Genomic DNA, 19,630 nt, shown 5'->3' with positions numbered 1-19,630 from the left:
ACCGTGCTTGTCGGCTGGTCGTGAGAGGACGGGGCGGCGCGTGCGCGTGCGCGAGGGCCGGGGGCGCGGCGGGCGCTGAGGGGTCGGGTCAGGCGGCACGGCCGCTGTGTGCCCTGCGGACCCGCCCGCCTGGGCCTGGAGGCCCGGCTCTGGGCGCGCCCGCCGCAGGCGCTGCCCTAGTGACGGTGTTGCTGCCCCGCGAAGGTCTGGGCGCCGAGCCTCCCCGCGCCCCGAGCCTCCCCGCGCCCCGAGCCTCCCCGCACTCCGAGCCTCCCGCCGCCGAGCCTCCCCGGGCGCCGAGCCTCCGGCCGCAGAGCCTCCCCGCGCCCCGAGCCTCCAGCCGCAGAGCCTCCCGCTGCCGAGCCTCCCCGCGCCCATCGCAGGTACACACGAAAGGTCTGGATTTGGTCTTTGCTTCCTAGCGAGACGCAATACTGCAGTTTGTTAACCTTGTCGGTCTAGGTAGACGGTCTTTTCGCCGACAGTTTTTCTTCACCGAGACTTCCACGCCGGCCTGAGTGAGTCCTGGTCCTCGTCGAATTCATGTCGTCGCGGTGGCGACAGGACCCGCCGTGCGGTGGTGGGGAGTTTGACCCGGAGAGTCTTGGCGATGCAAAATAAGGTTCCTCCTATTACTCTTTTTTTTTTTTTCCTCCTAACTAGGACTGGATGTTTAAAATTTTGCATATGACCTTTCCAGCATCTGCTGAAAGTAATTTTGCTCTCTTTTGTTAAGAGTAGGAAATTTCTTAACACTAAGTCTCTCATGTTCCTAAAAGAAATCCAATGTGGTTATTACTGGTTTTTAAAAATATGTACTACCGGATTCTGTTCGTGGATGGCACAGAAATTATATGCTGCAAACAGTGATGAAGTAGGTCGGCTTTTAATAAGTTTGATGGCAAAAGGGTTGGATCATTTCGGTTTTTTGCTGTAGTATAAAAATGTTCATTACAAAAACGTTTTACTTTTACTGAAATTATTTTGGCAGTTATTTTCCTCAAAATTGCCTGTCTTTTCAGTCTTTTCAGTGTTTTAAGATCGAGCAGGTTTGTGTGTTGTCTTTAAAAAAAAAACCAAAACCCTGCATCTCCATCTCCTAGCTTCTTATCTTCAGTTGCTGGGGTTTTTAATTTAATCAACTGGAGTTGTAAATGTGTTTAATCTAGTTTTATTTTTCAGAGATAGCTAAGAATTATTACATTTTTATTTTCCCTTGACACTGGAGCAAACTAATCAAATTAAACTGATAAAATTGACTAAGCTAATCAAATTTGTACATCATCCAACATCAAATGTGAATGTTAAAGATAGAATTGACATCAAAATTATGTAGATCCCACCCATAGTATATTGAGAAGGTGAAAATTTTAAGTTCTGTCTATACTGCACATACAGAATATACTGTTAAAGAAACAAAAGGAAGTAAAAGGGAAGAAAATTTGTCATCCAGAATGCTGGCTAAAAAATGTTCCTCCCATTAGAGATGTTGTTCAAAGTTAACCATCCACTTGAGAAACAAATAGCACAATTTCTCCCTGCCCCTTTTTAAACCACCTCAACACCACACCACCTTTTCTCTATGACCTAACTAATCTACTCCTCTCCTGTTTAATTAAAATAGACCCTCTGTCTTGCAAAGCCTCCTGGGCAATGGATTGCACACATTTCTGCCTCTTCTTGAAAATTGTTCATTTGTTCTTTCCTTCCCTCTCAACACATATTTCTCTTTTTTTATAACCTTTTTTTCTTTTTTTAAATTGATGTGTAGTTAGTTACAGTGTGTCAGTTTCTGGTGTACAGCACAATGTCCTGGTCATGCATATACATACATATATTCGTTTTCATATTCTTTTCATTGAAAGTTATTACAAGATATTGAATATAGTTCTGTGTGCTATATAGAAGAAATTTGTTTTTTATCTATTTTTACATGTAGTGGTTAACGTTTGCAAATCTCAGATTCCCAAATTTATCCCTTCCCACCCCATTTCTACTGGTAACCATAAGATTATCTTCTATATGTCTGTGAGCCTGTTTCTGTTTTGTAGATGAGTTCATTAGTGTCCTCTTTTTTTTTTTTTTTTTTTTTTAAGATTTCACTTATGAGTGATGTCAGATGGTATTTTCTCTTTTTCGCTTAATTCACTGAGAATGACAATCTCTAGGTCCATTCATAGTGCTGCAAATGGCATTACTTTATTCTTTTATGGCTAAATAGTATTGTATAAATATACCACATCTTCTTTATCTAGTTGTCTGTTGATGGACATTTAGGTTGCTTCCATGTCTTGGCCATTGTAAATAGTGCTGCTATGAACACAGGGGTGCATGTATCTTTTTGAATTAAAGTTCCCTCTGGATACATGCCCAGGAGTGGGATTGCTGGATCATATGGTAAGTTTATTTTTGTTTTTTTGAGGAATCTCTATACCATTTTCCGTAACCAAACTACATTCCCACCAGCAGTCAATGCCTATTTCTTGAACCCTTAGCATGTGCCAGTCACAGGACAGGGATTTGAGGCATATATCATAAGTTAAATGATGAAGTCTGCTTAGCAGTATTTTATATAAACATTTTAAAATTCTGTTTACGACAATACAATATTTACATAGACACAAGGCATTCTTTCTGTAAAAGAGATGATAAAATTATCTTACTAATTAACTATATTCCCAGCCTGTAAAAGAGATTCAGTTAACATCAATGAGTTTTTAGAAAAATGACTGGAAAGAGGGTATATGTTAACGTATTGCTTAACTGTCCTCAATAACAAGTTTGCACAAAAGAAAGTCTATTCACAACAGGAAGAAGATACCTAATATTAATTTTAACTAGAAATATACCTGAATTATATAAGAAAACTTTAAAACATTCCTAGGAGACATAAAGTAAGAGTAAAGGATGAGTAAGAATGAGAATAGTTCTGTTTATGGATTAAATTCAGTTGTTAACAAAATATAACTGGGATTTTCTTTTTTAAGAACCCCATATACTTTGTTGTTTACTTTTAATATTCATCATCTTAAAAATGTGGAAGTGGCTCATTCCTTTTCCTTTTAAATTTTTTTAAACTTTTCTTTGTTTTTTTTTTTTGTTTGTTTGTTTGTTTTTACAATTTATAAAATTAAATTTTTTTTCTATTTTGGGGGGAGTTAATTAGGTTTATTTATTTGTTTAAATTATTTCTTTTAATGGAGGTACTGGGGATGGAACCCAGGACCTCATGCATGCTAAGCATGTGCTCTGCCTCTGAGGTATACCCGCTCCCCTTCCTTTTAATTTGATGAAAAAAATGTTTCTGTTAACGGAGAAGTACTCCTAGAAATGACAGGTTTCCTTGGTTTTCATCACTAATGCAAGCACTGAAGGCTTAAATAGCATATGGTTTAAAATTGAGGTTTTTAAAATTTTTATCTTAAGGAAAAAGAAGTTTCATATTGTAATATCTGTTTTGCTTACAACACGCTCCCACCTGCGGGGCTCCTTGTACGTGACTCCTGTCGGCCTGGGTTCTTAGATCTTCTGGCTGTGAAGCGGGGTCAGCACTGGCGTGGTGGGCAGGCTGCACCAGCACCTCTGACTTAGAACCAACACCAGGAGCATCATTTTGCCTCTTTCCACACCTTTCTGTTATCTCATTCTTAGCTATAAAAGGTCCAAGTTTTGAACATTTAGCTAAGTTAAAAGAGTTGCAGTGAATACTTGTAACCCCCCCCCCCAAGACTCTACCATTAATGTTTTGCTGTACTAGCTGTAACATGTATCTCTCTGCCCCTTTCTTCATCAGTCCGTCTTTTTTTGGGATGCATTTCAAAGTGAATCACAGCCATCAGTATGCTTTCCCTAGATAATTCAGAATGCACGTGCACCATTAACTAGATTTCAGTATTTGTTTAGCTTTTTCTCTTGTCGCGAAATTTCTATTAAATGAAATGTACAACACGAGAGAGTACATTTGCTGAATTTTCACAGATGCATGATCTCTGCCTTTTGTGTCTCTCTTAGGTCTTTGCCATTTCTGCCGGCCCCAGAGTTCTCCCTCTGTGGCTGCTGGGCCCTTTTGTTGGTCATTCCTGGTCCTTCACAGATGCCAGTACCAATGAACTTACTCAGAATCTGAAGGGACCCATTCTCTTTTACAGAATCACATACTCCACATGCCCGAGTGAAATGCTCTCCCCGACAAGGTCTTGCCAGTCCCTGGAGGGTGCTGGCCCTCAAGCACTGAGTCTTCAAATGGAGACCTGAGGGCAGACACCTGGGCAAACAGACAGATTATCACTCTGTGTTCGACAGATGCCAGAGTGAACAAATACGAAGTACAAAGCACTGTGCTAGCCTCCCTCCACGATTTAGAATGAGATTATCCCAGTTCTCAAGTGGCTCTTCATCCCGTAGAGAGGTGGACAAACAAGCAGTGGTATCCGAGGCAGTGCTGGGATGCTGCAAGTGAGGGCAGAGTGCTCAAGGGCTTTCTCTGGGACAGTGGGAAGGCTTTCTGGGAAAGGTGGCATTTGACTGAGGCTCAGAGAGCACAGGACAAGTGCAGTAGGATCAAGGTTGAAAGGCTGTCAGGGCCCAGGATATAGACGGTTGCGAAGCCTGAGACTCAGTGATGTGGTCAGAGCTGTGCGTGGAACCTCTGTGCCTCAGATGGTAAGTTCCATAGCCTCCTTGCTGGAACTTGAAGCTTCTTTCAGCCCGTCTCTGCCTGGTGGTAGGCGGAATAACAGCTCCGCATGGATGCCTGGGCCTAACCACCAGAATCTGGATGTAGCACCTCATTGGCAAAAGGAACCTTGCAGATGTGATTGGACTAAGGACCTTAATACGGAGATTTTGCTGGACCGTTTGGGTGGGCCCAGTGTAACAGAAGTCCTTCAGAGTGGAGCAGGGAGGCAGAAGGTGACAGTCGGGGGGAGGCGTGAGGACAGAAGTAGGCACAGGGAGAGGCGGCCTTGCTGGCTTCCTCCCCGACAAGCTTGGCCCTTCCATTGGAGCTTTGACCCCCCTCCCCTCTTCCACCCCGCTGTTACTGCCTTCCTCTCAGCCTACAGACTCGCAAATCTCCACTGGGACCCCATCACCTCTTCTTCCACCTCTGCCCTTTCTCTTCTTTTTTCACCAAACTCTTAATCCCTGTTAGGGAATTTGTCTGCTGTTCCCACCTTAGTGAGCCCCTAGCGAGCCGGTCAGTACATGAGAATCCCTCATCCCTTGAAAGTCTGTCTTCTTCCGGCTTCTGGTAACCTCTCTTCTGCAGCTTCCTGTTGTCCGGCAGGTCTTTCTGTGCTTTCCCTGTGGGCTTCTTTTTCTCCTCTGTTAGCATCCTAGATGTTAATTGAGCTCCCTGTTTAACCCTGGTCCTACAGTTTATTTTACGCTCTGTGTTATTTTTGGTTGATTTGACATACTGCCACGGTTTCATCTGATAATGCCATTAGCTGTCTTTACCAGGTTTTGCTGTTTATTGAAGTTACGTCACAGTGTTGGTGACATGAATTACATGTCACCGGGAACATGGCCTCCCTCAGACGCCTCTACCCATCTGCCTACTCCTCCTGCAGCTCATGGGACAGTCACTCTAAAATCCGCGCAAAAGATCCATTCCCCATCTCAAGACGTTGTCCTGTTTGAGAACATAGCTGGTCACCTTGAGTACATACAGACAGAAAGGTGGGCAGTGGATCATACACCTGGTTAACCTCACTTCTGAATATGTTCTGCTGGACGTCCCTTTTCTGGCTCACTCACTGTGTTCAAAACCACTGTCATTCCTCTAGTACCTCCTCCCCCAACACGATTGTCCGTTCAGTCATCTGGAAACCTAGGAGTCGTCTTTAACCCTTAACCTGTCTTCACATCCACATTCAGTCAATTCCTGGGACACACCAGTCTTTTCCAAAATCTGCCTGCTCCCGATTGCTACCTGCCACAGCCCTAATTTGTGTTCCTATCTTCAGGACGACAGAAGATACGTGTTCTCCTACCTGGTTTCTTTGCAGCTATTATAGCTTCCTTTCGTCCATCACATGGCTACCCCAAATGCAGAGAAGGCATTTTTAAGACACAAACGTAGTATCATTCCCTGGCTTGCAGCCTGCAAGCAGGAGTCCGTGTTTCTGAGGGTGGCGATGCTGTTTCCAGCTGCTCCCTGCCCTGCACCACATTGTCTCGGGCCCTGCCTTTGTTTACAGGGTTCCCGCCTTGTTTATCTACCTGGACTCAGCCTCAAGACCACCGGGCTGTGGTAGATGCCGTCTTTCATGCTCCACGGCAGTGGGTCAGCTGCTTGAGGGCAGGGATGAATACTTCACTCACGTTTTGTCTCCTGGGCCTGGTACAGAGCCAGTAAGTGCTGGGGAATGATTTAGTAAAACGACAGAAGATCCACGTTTATAACTTCAAGACAGTTATCAGCTTACCTGCTGTTTCCTTGAAAACAAAAACTCACCCCAGCATCCCTATCGTGGCAACACCTGTTGTTACGTTAGGGAAGTCAGTTTTGGCCAGTTGCATATGTAGATGCTTTGTGTATCTGGTGACTGATTATAAAGGATCTGATCACCCCAAGATATGGTAGAAACTGAGAATTTAAGTAGATTACGTAGTGGCAGAGGCCAGCACTCTCAACGTTGGCTGCACATCAGGAGCACCCAGTGAGCTATTTAAAAAAAGGTTTCTTTAAAGCCTGACCCAGCTCCCCAGAAAATTAAATCAGAATCCCAGTGGGGAAGGGTGGTGTGGGACCCATGTGTCAATAACTGATCTATCAATAATTTATCAATATTGAGGCGATTCCAGTGTGTAGTCAGGGCTAAAAACTGCCAGTTTATGTATAAAAATAGGTTTCAAAAATGTCTTCTGTATAGCACAGGGAACTATATTCATTATCTTGTAATAACCTTCAATGAAAAAGAACATGAAAACGAATCTATGTATGTATATACATGACTGGGACATTATGCTGTTCACCAGAAATTGACACATTGTAACTCACTGTACTTCAATAAAAAAACAAAAAACAAAAAAACCCTGCCAGTTTAGTTTTGAGCAAGTCATCTAGAAGAGGATGTTAAGGGAAATTAGACTAATTACAAACTATTTGCATTTTAAATCATAAAACAGGAGAGTCATTGGAATGAACCTTAGATGTCCATGAAACTGGAGGCTGTGTGATAGTTTTGGGCTTTTTAAAAAAAATATATTTTTATTGAAGTATAATCAGTTTACAATGCTGTGTCAATTTCTGGTGTGCAGCGCAATGCTTCAGTCGTATAGGAACATAACATATATTCGTTTTCATGTTCTTTTTAACCGTAAGTTACTACAAGATACTGAATATAGTTCCCTGTGCTCTACAGTTTAAACTTGTTGTTTATCCGTTTTATACATAGTAGTTAGTATGTGCAAATCTCGAACTCCCAATTTATCCTCTCCCACCCCCTTCCCCTCCTTTTTTTTTTTTTTTTTTAATAAGCTCCTATTGAAAATCTATGAGTGACCAGAAATTTCCTGGCTTCTTGGGCAACCTGTTCTGTCACTAGATGTCATCTGATTAATGGCGTCTTATTACATTGACTTATAATTGACTTCCTTTTATCTCCACACGTTTCTCTGACCTGTAAGTGTGTGAAGACCATTCCCTTGCTTCACTCAAGTAATTTCTTTTGCAGGCTGAACTTCCCTGGTTACTTCAGCCTTTACTCATCTGACATTGAAAAGTGGGCCCAGTGAGGAAAGGGCCTAACAGCCGCTGCCCTATGCTCAGCCGCTAGACTAGTACTTGGCATTCTGTAAGTACTCAGGTAACACCTGGTGCAGGAAGGAGAGAACAGAGGAGCCATATGCGTTCATTCCACCTTCCTGTCCTGCTAACTCCGGGTCCTGACTCCTTAAATAACACCCACACAAGGAACACACAGCATCCACCTGTGATTCTTAACTCCCACATCTAGTATGTTCAGCTAAAACTTACAGCTAGTCCTTACCCAGGTTTCTGGAGAAGGGTTAAAAGGCCAGAGCTGTGCCCGGCATCAGAGACCTCACCCCATGCAGATGTGCCCCTTGGGCAGCTAGCTGTGCTCTCTGCTGTCCTTTGTTTAGTCCATGTTGCTTCCTGTATCAGGGACTGTGGGAGTGAAGAGGAAGGAACACTAGCCTTCCCGGGGAGATAGGGAGCAACACAGGAAGGGGTGATGTTTGATCTTGCAGGGTAGAGAGGATTTTACCACGAGAGGGAGGAGCGTTCCTGGCCTGGGGGAGCACATGTGCAGAGGTCAGGCAGTTCAGGAGGTACAGCGAGGAGGTGGGGAAAGTGTGGTCGTTTGATGGGGCATTTAGGGCTAGTGAGGTATAAAAGGACTGCCCACAAAGGGTCCTGATCCATGCTAAGGACTTGGTCCATTCTCCTGTAAGTCCTGGGACACCAACAGAATTTTAATCAAGAAGCGAAACTTTCACGGTTTCCTGTTGGAAGTGAGAAAGACCTAAGTGGGAGAAGTAAGTAGGAGGTCTCTGGGCAGAGGACAGCGAGGGCCTGACCCGGGGCCCTGGCAGCGGGAACCTGGGGGAGCAGGTGGACTGGAGGAGCATTCAGGAGGGGGACCTACAGGTTGTCATCTGCACTTGGGTGCAGAGGACAAGAGTCTAGAAAGATACTTGCATTCCTGGGTCGCTCAGTGTCATTTATTTTTTCAATTAACAAGCAGATAATCCTTACCATGTGTCAGGCACTCTTAAGTGTTTAACAAATATTGACTCATTCAAGTCTCATTATAACCCTACAGGTAGGCACTGTTTTGTCCCAGTTGGATAGAGGAAGAGACTGAGATAGTCAGAGGTTAACAGACCCGTGAGCAGTGGAGCAGGGATCTGAACCCAGGCAGTCTGGCTTCAGAATCCACGCTGTTAACCAGAGTTGGAAATATGCAGTTGAGGTTGGGGAAAGAGGGGGTGGGGAGGGGACGGAGTCTCCGTTCATTCTAGCCTGACACTTCGCCTGTCGTGAGCCAAGCAGTGGGACAGAAGCTAGTGGACGTGCGCTGTGTCCTGGAAGTGCCCCCGGACCATGGAAGTGAGGCTGGGATAGACCAAAGAGACAACAAAGGGAACCCTTCATTTAAGTTAATCATGACTTTAAATCGTTAGAGCAGACCAAGAAGTAACAAGATACATAGATGAAAACTAGGTGAGGATGGAAGCAAAGCAAATAAAGAGCTTCAGGAACAAGTGAGAGACCAGCATTGCCTCTGCAACAGGAGTCATTGCTGAGGCCTGGCTTGGTGCTGGTGAGGAGGCAGAGACCCCAGGGCTTTTGTTCCTGCCAATGAACATTGAATTGAAATGGAAATCATTAAGATGTCCAGAAGAAAAGGGGGGCAAACAGTATAAAAGAAAACAAAATACAAAAGAACTGTAAACATAAACATGGAAAATACTCAAACCCAGTATTCAAAAGGTGGAAATTAAAAATACAATCTATACACCAGAAATTGACCCAACATTGTAAACCGACTATACCTCAATAAAATAAATAATAAATAAAATACAATCTAAATTTAAACAAGGTAAAAGTGCCATGTTTTATAGACTTCTACTTCTAGCCAAGAGGGAGTAATAGGGAGTGGATTTACCCTGTTGCCCAAACAGCAACAACCACAGAAACACAGACAAAATACATGAACGATCGTTTTGTTCCAAGACACTGGATATCAGGTAACAAAGGGCAGTCCCCCCCGAGAGATGGACGACCAACCAGGTGGTCCCTCTGATTTGCCTGTTGATTACCTTGAGAGGGTTTCCAGGTTATAGCAGGGGAAGGGGAAGCTGAGGTGGGGCTGAGCAGACCCGAGTCCCGGGTGCGGAGCTGAGCCTTTGGGGAGGGCAGAGCAGCCAGCATCCACAGAGAGGAGAGGGCACCCTGGAGCGGTCACACAGCCACGTGTGCAGGGAGGCTGGAGGGAGTAGCGCCCAACGATCACCTGGGGGTTGTTGCCGGTTACACTGGCCGGACTGGAAAGTGCTTCTGAGTCTTGCAGCACTGGGAGTGAAGCTATAGGGGATAACACCTGTGTGCTTAGAAGTCTGTAGTCAGCAAAAATATATTTCAACAACAGAGGCAAGACAGCCTCCAGAATGGGAGAAAATATTTGGATGTTACAAACCTGATAAGGGTTTAATACCCAAAATATGTGAAGAACTACAGGTGAATAACTAAAAGACAAATGGCCCACTTAAGAAGATGGGTAAAGGACTTGAACATTTATTTCTCCAAAGAAGATAGACAAATGGCCAGTCAGCACATGAAACAAATGCAGATAAAAGCCACAGTGAGCTGCCACTTCATTTAGATGGCTAGATAATTTAAATGGCGTAACAGGTGTTGGGAAGCATGTGGGGAAATTGGAGCCCTTGTATGTTGTGGATGTGAAGTAGAATGATGCAGCCACTATGGAAAATAGTTTGGGTGCTCAAAAACTAAACATAAAATTACCACATAGCCCAGCAATTCCACTCCCAGGTATACTCGTCAGCAGATGAACAGACAAACAAAAATGTGTTCAGTCCAGCAGCAGAGCAGTATTCAGCCACTCAGAGAGGGAGCTACTGCTGCAGGCTGCAGCACGTGTGAAGCTGCAAACACGATGCTGAGTGAGAGAAGCCAGACTCAACAGGGCAAGCACTGTGCAATCCCACTCACATGAAATAGCTGGAACAGGCAAGTTCCAAGCCAGAAAGCGGGTTAGAGGTAATGGGGTCTGAGGAGGTGGGTAGGGAGTTACTGCTTTAATGTTTCAGAGTTGCACAGCACTGCGAGTGTATGTAATGCCACTGAATTGTACACTTAATGATTCAAATGGCAAATTCTGTTATATTTATTTTACCACAACTTTACAGATTGATAATGTAATATATCAAAAACATTGGATGGTACACTTTGGAGGAATTGTATGGTGGGTGAGTTTTATCTCAATAAAGCTGTTAAAAAAAGAGGGAAAAGAGATGATCAGGTATTTATTACCAGCAGACCCACATTACAAGAAATGTTGGTGGGGAGGGTGTAGCTCCGTGGTAGAGAGCGTGCTTAGCATGCACGAGGTCCTGGGTTCAATCCCCAGGACCTCCATTATAAAGTAATAAATAAACCTAATTACCCCTCCCCCCCAAAAAAAACTTTAAAAAAAACCCAAAAATTTAAAAGGCAAAAATGATTAGAATGTAATGAGTGTAAGATTGATTATTGGAAAAAGAAAACAAGAAATGTTAAGAAAAGTCCCTCAGGGAGAAGGGAAATAGCTCCACATGAGAATGTGGATCCAGCCTAGAGGGTGAACTGCTCTGGTGGTGGTGACTACGTCGATAAACATGTAATTTTTTTCTTAATATTGAACATCTTTAAAAGATTGCCAGCCACGTGTCCGTTTCCTCGTGGACCGCGCAGCACCTGTCAAGATCAGGTCTGTGGGCAGGTGTGGGCCCTGGGGCAGCTGGGTCTGTGCTCAGGTGTCCAGCAGCGATACAGTTGTTACCAGCCGGAGTTCTCGTCTCTGGGGGAGCGTCCACGTCCAGCTCGCTCTGGGGCTCCTTGCTGGCTGCGCTCAGCCCCGCAGACGACCCACGTGTCCCTCACCTTCAGCAGGGACCGCGCTTCCCATTGTTCTCGTGTTTCAAGTCTCACTTCCCTTCTGCCATCAGCTGGAGAAAGCAGTTATTTTCTTCCCAGTAAAGTGAGAGTGTTCGATCGAGTCAGGGTTTGTCTCTTGATTGGGTTTTCCCCAAAAAAGAGGATTTCTTGAGGGGAGGGATTAGCTCTGTGGCAGAGCCCATGCTTAGCATGCACAAGGTCCTGGGTTCAATCCCCAGTCCCTCCATTAAACATAGATAAATAACCCTAATTACCTCTCCCCCTCAAATAAATAATAATTTAAAAAAATTTAAGAAGGGAAAACAATATCTTGTTAAAAAAAAGAGGATTTGTTGCATGTTAGAGCCATTCAGTTCCAAATGTGGTTCAGCATGGAACCCTAGAGATGGAGAGAGGAAAGGCCATCTCTGGAGCTGTTTTCTTCCTACTCCTGGGGACTTCAGGCACTGTAGTGTGTGTCTGGGACAGTCTGCAGTGTGTGTGTGTACTGGGGAAATGAGGGAATTCATGCTCATGACTACCGAGCCCCAGTCACAGCACCTCTCACGTCTCGTCCTCTTCCCCAGTGCCACCGGTTCAGCATCTCCCGTCATGCAGGAAAGCATCACCAAGAACCAGGAGGGCATGGAGGCCAAGTTGCTAACTGCTGGGTCCCACGTAAGTTGAGCTGCCTTCACTCCTTTTTGTTTTCCAACTGAGAATCCCTTTTTGGTTAAGGGTTCTTGAGGGGCCGTGTCTCAGACACTCCCTCCAGCAGCTAGCACTGTTTAGGTTCCTTCATTTGTATTTGCAGTTTTATTTCCTTTCATATCAAAGAAACACAAGTTGAACAGAAGTGTAACATTGAGGACTCTGGTGAGATAGTCTTTCATCCACAGGAAAGAACCAAGCACACAGCAAGAACTGGGAGTGTTGGTGCCATTTTGAGAGACTCTGATCCCCGGCTGTCTCGGGCCTGGGGCTGGTGTGCCAGTTCCTCCCTGGGGACTGCCTGTTTGGAGGGGCTTGGAGACAAGCCATGTAATTACCCAGAAGGAACTAACTGCAACCAGGACAGGAAGAGCCCAGGGGAGGCGGGGTCCCCTGGGGACAGTGTGACGGGTGGGGGACCCTCCTGGGGCCTCACTCAGCTGCTCACCTACGATCCCTGACACACTACCTCTGTGTGTATTGAAAACCCCGCCAGAAAACATAGTTTTGCTTTTGGCCACTCTGCATATTTTGAAGGATTTAAGATTAAGAAAACTAATCTATTGTATTTACCCCGATACTGTTTTTTTTTTTTTTAACTCATCTGTCATTCCTGAGATTTAAAATTTCTCCCTTGTATCATTTCCCTTCTGCCTGAAGAATTATCATGAGCACATCTCTTAGAGTAGGTCTGCTGGTAACAGATTCTCCTAGTTTATCTTTGAGAATGTATTTTTCATCATTCCTGAAAGATATTTTCACCTGATGCAGAAATTCAGGCTTGACAGTTCTTTTCTTTCAGCATCAAAAGACCTTCACTATTCCAGCGTCATTTGACCTTCATGGTCTTTGGTGAGACACTCTCAGTCATTCAGATTTTCTTTTTTTCCTGTGTGTAATCAACAGTTGTTGTGATGTGGCTAATAAAGGCCTTGCTTCTGTATTGTTTCTTTGTCAAATTGTTTTGCTACTGTTAAAATTATAATCTCTTCTCCATTTTTTCTTCTTTTTTAAAATTTATTTAAAAATTTTTGTTAATGAAGGTACTGGTGTTGAACCCAGGAAGGACCTCATGCATGCTAAGCACGTGTTGTACCACTGAGCTGTACCCTCCCTCCCTTTTCTCCATATTTTTAATGCCTACCAGTGTTTAGGAAGAATGTTTTGGACAATTATTTTAGGTCATAAAGCATGGCTAGGTTGTTCTCTTAAGCATTAAGCCGTGCCTGAACTCCAGACTGTTCCTCTGGAGGAGCGGGCATGGCTCCAGTGGCAGAGCGCATGCTTACCGCGTGTGAGAGCCTAGGTTTGATTCCCAGTACGTCTTCTAAAAATGAATAAATAAAAAACCTAATTACCTCCCCCCAAAACAAAGAAAAAAAAAAAAGACTTTTTCCTTTTTTTTCCTGCCTTGAATCAGGTTCTTTATTTCACATAAGTGTAGATGAACTTCCAGTGTCTGAGTCTCCCTGCTGTAGCTGTTTACAACATACTTGATTTAAGCCAAAGTGCTTCTGACAGTTTCTAAACCGGAAGCATAACACGGAACTAGTTTCTAGACAGGAGGTACTTAATATTGCTCCTTTTAGGACGACCAGAATTCAGCGTAAATACTACTTGTGCTTAGAATAAGTCCTGGTTTGTCCTCATTCCCTACCCAAGTGCTAGCTGTGTGATCTTTTTCTGTCAGTGTTCGGGAAAGGGCGATAATCATCTGGCTCAGTGCAGATTTGTTTTGTGTTGTAGGCACTGGTGACCTTCCAAGACATCCTTGTGCACTTCACCAGGGAGGAGTGGGAGCTGCTGGACGCAGCACAGCAGCTCATGTACAGAGACGTGATGCTGGAGAACTGCCGAAACCTGGTGTCCCTGGGTAAGACCGACCTCTGGAGGGACTGGGTTCCTCCTTGGTCAGAAGGTATGGAGACCCTGAAGCATACATTAGCATGTGAGCTTGGGGTCAGGGACCTAATTTCTTTGGGGCATAGAAGAGGGTTTTCATATGCCTCCTGCTTTTATGGAAAGAATTGTTTCAGTTTGTTCAATTTTAAAAAATGTATACTTTGCTGCCTCTGCACCCCTACCTGTCTACTCCTCAGAGCCCCCAGGACTGTTGATGGGGTCGGGGGTCGGGGTTGAATCTGAGATGCTTCTTTGTGTCCAGCTCAGAGCCTCACCCAGTTGTTTATCTTTCACTGTGAACAGGGCATCAGCTTCCCAAGCCAGATGTGATCCTCCGGTTGGAGAAGGGGGAGGAACCGTGGCTGCTGGAGAGAGGGGTTCACCCAGAGGCCCATCCAGGTGAGACCAGATTACCTGTTAGGGGCAGGACTCACTGGCGGTGGCAGTCACCGGCTCTCCGTGTTCCCAAGATGAGGACTGAGTTTACTGACCTCCCACGTCCGCATGGCTGGTCTCCTCCCTGCAGTCTCATCACCCTTGCGTTTGCGTTCCTGGAGTTCTCTTTCTGGTCATGTCCAGCCCTGTTCATTATTGCTTCCCCGATTATCACCACTAACTCCAGCGTCCAGATTCTCTCCTTTTTCATAGTGTTATTTCTCTCCTCGCTGCCTGTCTCTTCCCCATCCTGTGTCCCTGTCCACAGCCTCTGTCTGCTGCTTTGTGTAAGCCCTGCCATGGGGCCCATAACCACTCCTGCTCTGGGTTAGAAGAGGGCTGCGAAGGGCTCAGCGGTTCCTGCTGACTTAGCTCCCCTCGCTTCCCAGAGCCACTGCTCTCAAGAACATCTTGTCTTCTTGCTATAATCTCTTTGTTTAATGTTTTTTTTTCCAACTTATTTTTACTCATTTTAATCTTAATATCTCTAAAGTGCAGACCATTATGTGTATTCCTAGCATCGTTTCTTTTCTCAGCATCCCTGTGTTGAGAAGATCAGCCTTCTTGGTTAAGAAATAGAAGGCAGCCCTTCATCTTCCAGCTTCTCTGTTCCCTCTGAGCCATCATTTCCCTGACCCCTGTTTCTAAGCTCGGTGCTCTGAGTCTCCCCTCAGCCCGACCATGCTGGGTGTTGCTGTCCGGATCATACCTGGGGAGGGCAGGCAGTCAGGACACCTGCCAGTGACCCCAGGTGGGGTGCTAGCGACGCAGCCCCGGGTCCAGTACAGTCCAGGCACTGTAATCATCTGCAGTCACTCCCGCCTGGTGTCTGACGTGCATGCGTATCAGGCACGTCCCTGCATCTCAGGCTTCGAGTGTGATGTAAAGGAGTTCTGTCTGTCAGAGTCTCCGTTGTCCTCTGAGTTTCGCCTCTTTCCTTTTCTGTGAAACCTTTTGACTCATTAAGTACAAGTTTCTTCTTTTTTGGAGCTTCCACTTTGTTTAAGTCTCCTTCTAAATGTCGTAAACCGTTTTTGACCTTTTTTACATTTGGCCTTGTAGGTGACCTAGTAAGTCTTTATCTTAGGGCAGGTCTCTCGGACACTGTGAAGTGCTTGATCGTACTGAAAGTCCATGTAGGTGCTTAAACACCTGGGGTTTATGGGAATCTACAAGCTATGGTAACTTCATTATCGACAGGAGAAGGGTAATGAGTGATGGCTTTATAAACTCACACGGTGGGTTGGTTAATGGAAGCTGCAGATTCTGAGGCTTGCTCACCGGAGTTCTCTTCCATGTTACATAATACATGGAAGATTTTTTAGGACTTTAATAAATTCATATTTTCTCACACTTTACTCAGACTTGTCCATCAGCATGCAGCCCCCATTCCTCATCACACATGTTAATTTTAGAATTTTCCATCAGCATTTGTGGTTTGAAAACCTTGTCCATGGGATTCTGATGCACTGAGTGGAGGAGAAGGAGAGGAGGGTGTGTGTCCGATCAAAACTCATCAAGGTAGAGCTGGATGTAGATATAACGGAGTATTATTTAGCCCTAAAAAGGAAGGAAGTTCTGCAGTACACTACAGTGTGGGTGGACCTTCAGGACATTGCTGGGTGAAATAAACCAGTCACAAAAGGACGAATAGTGTGTGATTCCACTTTCAGGAGGTACTTGAAGTAGCCAGAATCGTAAAGATGAAGTATAATGGTGCTTTCCAGGGGCTGGGTGAGGGAGCGGGGGTGTCACTGTTTAACAGGTATAGAGTTTTAGTTTTACAAGGTGAACATGAGTTACGGGGATGGTGCTGATGGCTGCACGACAGTGTGAATATACACCACACTTCAGTTGTGCCCTTAAAAATGGTTAAGATGGTGCATTTTATGTTACATGTATTTTACATCACAGTTTTTTTTTTTAAAAAAAGAAAGGATGGGGAAGAAGCCAGTAACTGACAAAGCTGTGAATGAAAACGAGGACTGGTGGTGGGGCTGGGTCGTACCGAGAGAGCAATGAGGAGCCCAGCACAGGGATGATTCACCAGGCATGGCCACTGGGACAGAGGTCCACAGACTGGGTGGCATAAGTCAGCAAATTAATTTTCTCACAGTTCTGGAGGTCAGAAGTTAAATCAAGGTGTCGTCAGAGCCACGTGCCCTCTCAAGCCTCCTGGAGAGGCCCTCCCTCGCTTCTTGAAGCTCTGGTGGACCCAGGTGTCCTTGGATTGTAGACGCGTCTGTCTAATCAGCCTCTGTCTTCACATGGCCGCCTTCCCCGTGTGTGTCTGTGTGGCCCCTCTTCTCCTCTCCTCATAAGGACACATCACCCTGGATGAGGGCCCACCCTACCCCAGTACTGCTCCCACTTAACTGATCACATATACCTGTTCCAAGTAAGTCACAATCTGTGACACTGGGGGTCAGGACTTCAACATATCTTCTTTGGGGACACAGTCCAACCTATATACCAGATAAGAGCAGAATATTGCCCCATTTCTGTAGGAGGAGGTGGTATTGGGTAAATAGTGGGGTTTTCCCTAGGTTTCAGCAGCAAACTTTCAGCTGAAAGCATTGAGAAGCAAACTCAGGCTCTTAACCAGGGGAAATAATTTGCAGTCATCTGCATACGTAGGAGCAGGAGGGCAAAAAGTCCAGGAGACTGTGCGTTGGGTCCAGGCTCTGCGCTGGTGCCCTGTGTTAGTCCTGCCGGCTTTGGTAAGCCCTGATGTCTCAGAGCCGAGGAGTCAACACAGAAGACAGGAACGACGGTGGCAGTATTGTAAATGGCATTGCTTTGCCCACGTGTGTGTCAGACAGTCATGGGCTCCCTCTTCATATGCTCCTTAGGATAACCTCATAGGTCCCTGGATGACAGATGAGCAAAGTGATCTTTGAAATTGTAGCAACTTGTCTGAATTCACCACTAGCAGTGGTAAAGCTTAGGTTAGAGCCTGTATCTGGACGACGTCTGTGCATTTGCCCCTCCGGCCTTTCACCTGGCCTGTCTGAGAGGTTTGCTGTGTGTAATTGCCCTGTGCTTTCCTGGTGATGTAGCTGTGTGGCTGCGTTCGTGGTTTAGGAATGTTAGGCTGGCAGGATTCCTGTCGGGGTGGGGCGCCTGGCAGCATGGAAACATGCTAGGTCCTTTTATCATGAGTGTCAGATTCAGAAGTGGGAAGGCAGTCCATTCTGTGTCTCCCGCCCCAGCACTGAGCATCCTGACTCGTGTGCGGTGACCAGGCCTGTGGCTCCTCCCCCTCCGTCTCCTGTCATGTGCGTGTCGTAGCCCAGCACGTCTCGTCTATGGCTCTTCCTCCCCTTTCTCACTCTGTCAAGGTCACAAAACCATATTTGAAAGCAACTCTATGACTTACACGCTTTTCTCCTACCTACTCTGACCTTAATACTTCTTTTAGTTGTGCAAGGCTTTTTTCATTTCTTTCAGATTTGGAGGCTGCAGTTGAAATTAAATCATCACTTTCCAGTAGGAGCATCTCTAAAGATGAACAGTCCTGTGGTGTTAAAATGGAAGGAATGGCAAAGGATGACCCCTGGCACTTGTCACTGGAACAAGTCTGGACGTGTGAAGGTCTCTTGGACAGGTCTCAGGGCAGCCAGGAGAGACATCTGAGGCAAGTGGCATTCACCCAGAAGAAAGCACCTCCCCAGGAGAGAGCCGGCGGAAATGGGAAATTCGGGACAAGCTGTCCTCTTCCTGCTCAGCTAGTGCTGCGAGAGTATTTCCTTAAACGTGACTCATGTCCTAAAACCGTAAATCAGGGTTTAGTTTTCAGTGGTCCTCAGGAAGGCTATGCAGGCAGCAGTGATGACTGTGATCGAACCATCTGCCAAAACATTCACCTTATTCAGTTTGCAAGAACTCAAGCAGTAGATAAATCGTACAGATGCCCTGATAAGAACTCTCTTACTCGTGGTACATCCCTTGGTATATCGAAGGGTGTGCTTAGAGAGAAACCCTACGAATGTAAGGAATGTGGGAAATTCTTCAGCTGGCGCTCTAATCTCACCAGGCACCGGCTGATTCATACTGGAGAAAAACCCTATGAATGTAAAGAATGTGGAAAATCTTTCAGCCGGAGTTCTCACCTCACTGGACACCAAAAGACTCATACTGGTGAGGAGCCGTATGAGTGTAAAGAATGTGGGAGGTCCTTCAGCTGGTTCTCCCACCTTGTCACTCACCAGAGGACTCATACAGGAGACAAACTGTACACCTGTAATCAGTGTGGGAAGTCTTTTGTTCACAGCTCCAGGCTCATTAGACACCAGAGAACTCATACTGGAGAGAAACCTTATGAATGTCCTGAATGTGGGAAATCTTTCAGGCAGAGCACACATCTCATCCTGCACCAGAGGACTCACGTTAGAGTGCGGCCCTATGAGTGCAGTGAATGTGGGAAGTCTTATAGCCAGAGATCTCACCTCGTCGTGCATCACAGAACTCACACCGGGCTGAAGCCCTTTGAGTGTAAAGACTGTGGAAAATGCTTCAGTCGCAGCTCCCACCTGTTCTCACATCAGAGAACCCACACTGGGGAGAAACCGTACAAATGCCGGGACTGTGGGAAATCCTTCAGCCAGAGTTCTGCCCTCATTGTGCACCAGAGGATTCACACTGGAGAGAAGCCGTATCAGTGCGGTCAGTGCGGGAAAGCCTTCATTCGGAAGAATGACCTTATTAAGCATCAGAAGGTTCATGCTGGAGAAGAGGCCTACAAGTGTAACCGGTGTGGGATCGCCTTCAGCCAGAACTCCCCGTTTATGGTGCGTCACATAGCTCACACTGGAGAGCAGTTCCTAGCATGTAATCAGTGTGGATCCGTGCTGGTTAACACCCCAACCCTCATGAGATACCAGATAAGTCATATTAGAGAAAATGCGTATTAATGTAATAAATATGGAAAATTCTTCCTGAGCAGCAATA

At 45.5% G+C, this 19,630-nt stretch overlaps 1 protein-coding gene across 5 annotated transcripts; it reads left to right on the top strand.

Annotated features, from left to right (window-relative positions):
- The first annotated feature begins 61 nt into the window (after positions 1 to 61).
- Positions 62 to 19,614, top strand: ZNF10 (zinc finger protein 10). 5 transcript variants are annotated; one of them, XM_074356705.1, is made up of 6 exons: positions 62 to 383; positions 463 to 622; positions 12,220 to 12,310; positions 14,090 to 14,216; positions 14,549 to 14,644; positions 18,131 to 19,614. In XM_074356705.1, the coding sequence occupies exons 3-6, from the start codon at positions 12,245 to 12,247 to the stop codon at positions 19,591 to 19,593; spliced, it is 1,752 nt and encodes a 583-aa protein (XP_074212806.1). In that variant the 5' UTR covers positions 62 to 383; positions 463 to 622; positions 12,220 to 12,244; the 3' UTR covers positions 19,594 to 19,614. The 5 variants fall into 5 exon arrangements, with proteins under 5 accessions (XP_074212806.1, XP_074212807.1, XP_074212809.1 ...); XM_074356707.1 differs by lacking the exons at positions 62 to 383; positions 463 to 622 and adding exons at positions 640 to 5,682; positions 7,683 to 7,802; XM_074356706.1 differs by lacking the exon at positions 463 to 622.
- Positions 19,615 to 19,630: the final 16 nt, after the last annotated feature.

The sequence above is a fragment of the Camelus bactrianus genome, chromosome 32, assembly GCF_048773025.1.
Source record: "Camelus bactrianus isolate YW-2024 breed Bactrian camel chromosome 32, ASM4877302v1, whole genome shotgun sequence".
NCBI classification, from domain to species: Eukaryota; Metazoa; Chordata; class Mammalia; order Artiodactyla; family Camelidae; genus Camelus; species Camelus bactrianus.
The sequence above is the reverse complement of the archived record's forward strand: the minus strand, read 5'-3'. Positions and strand labels throughout refer to the sequence as shown.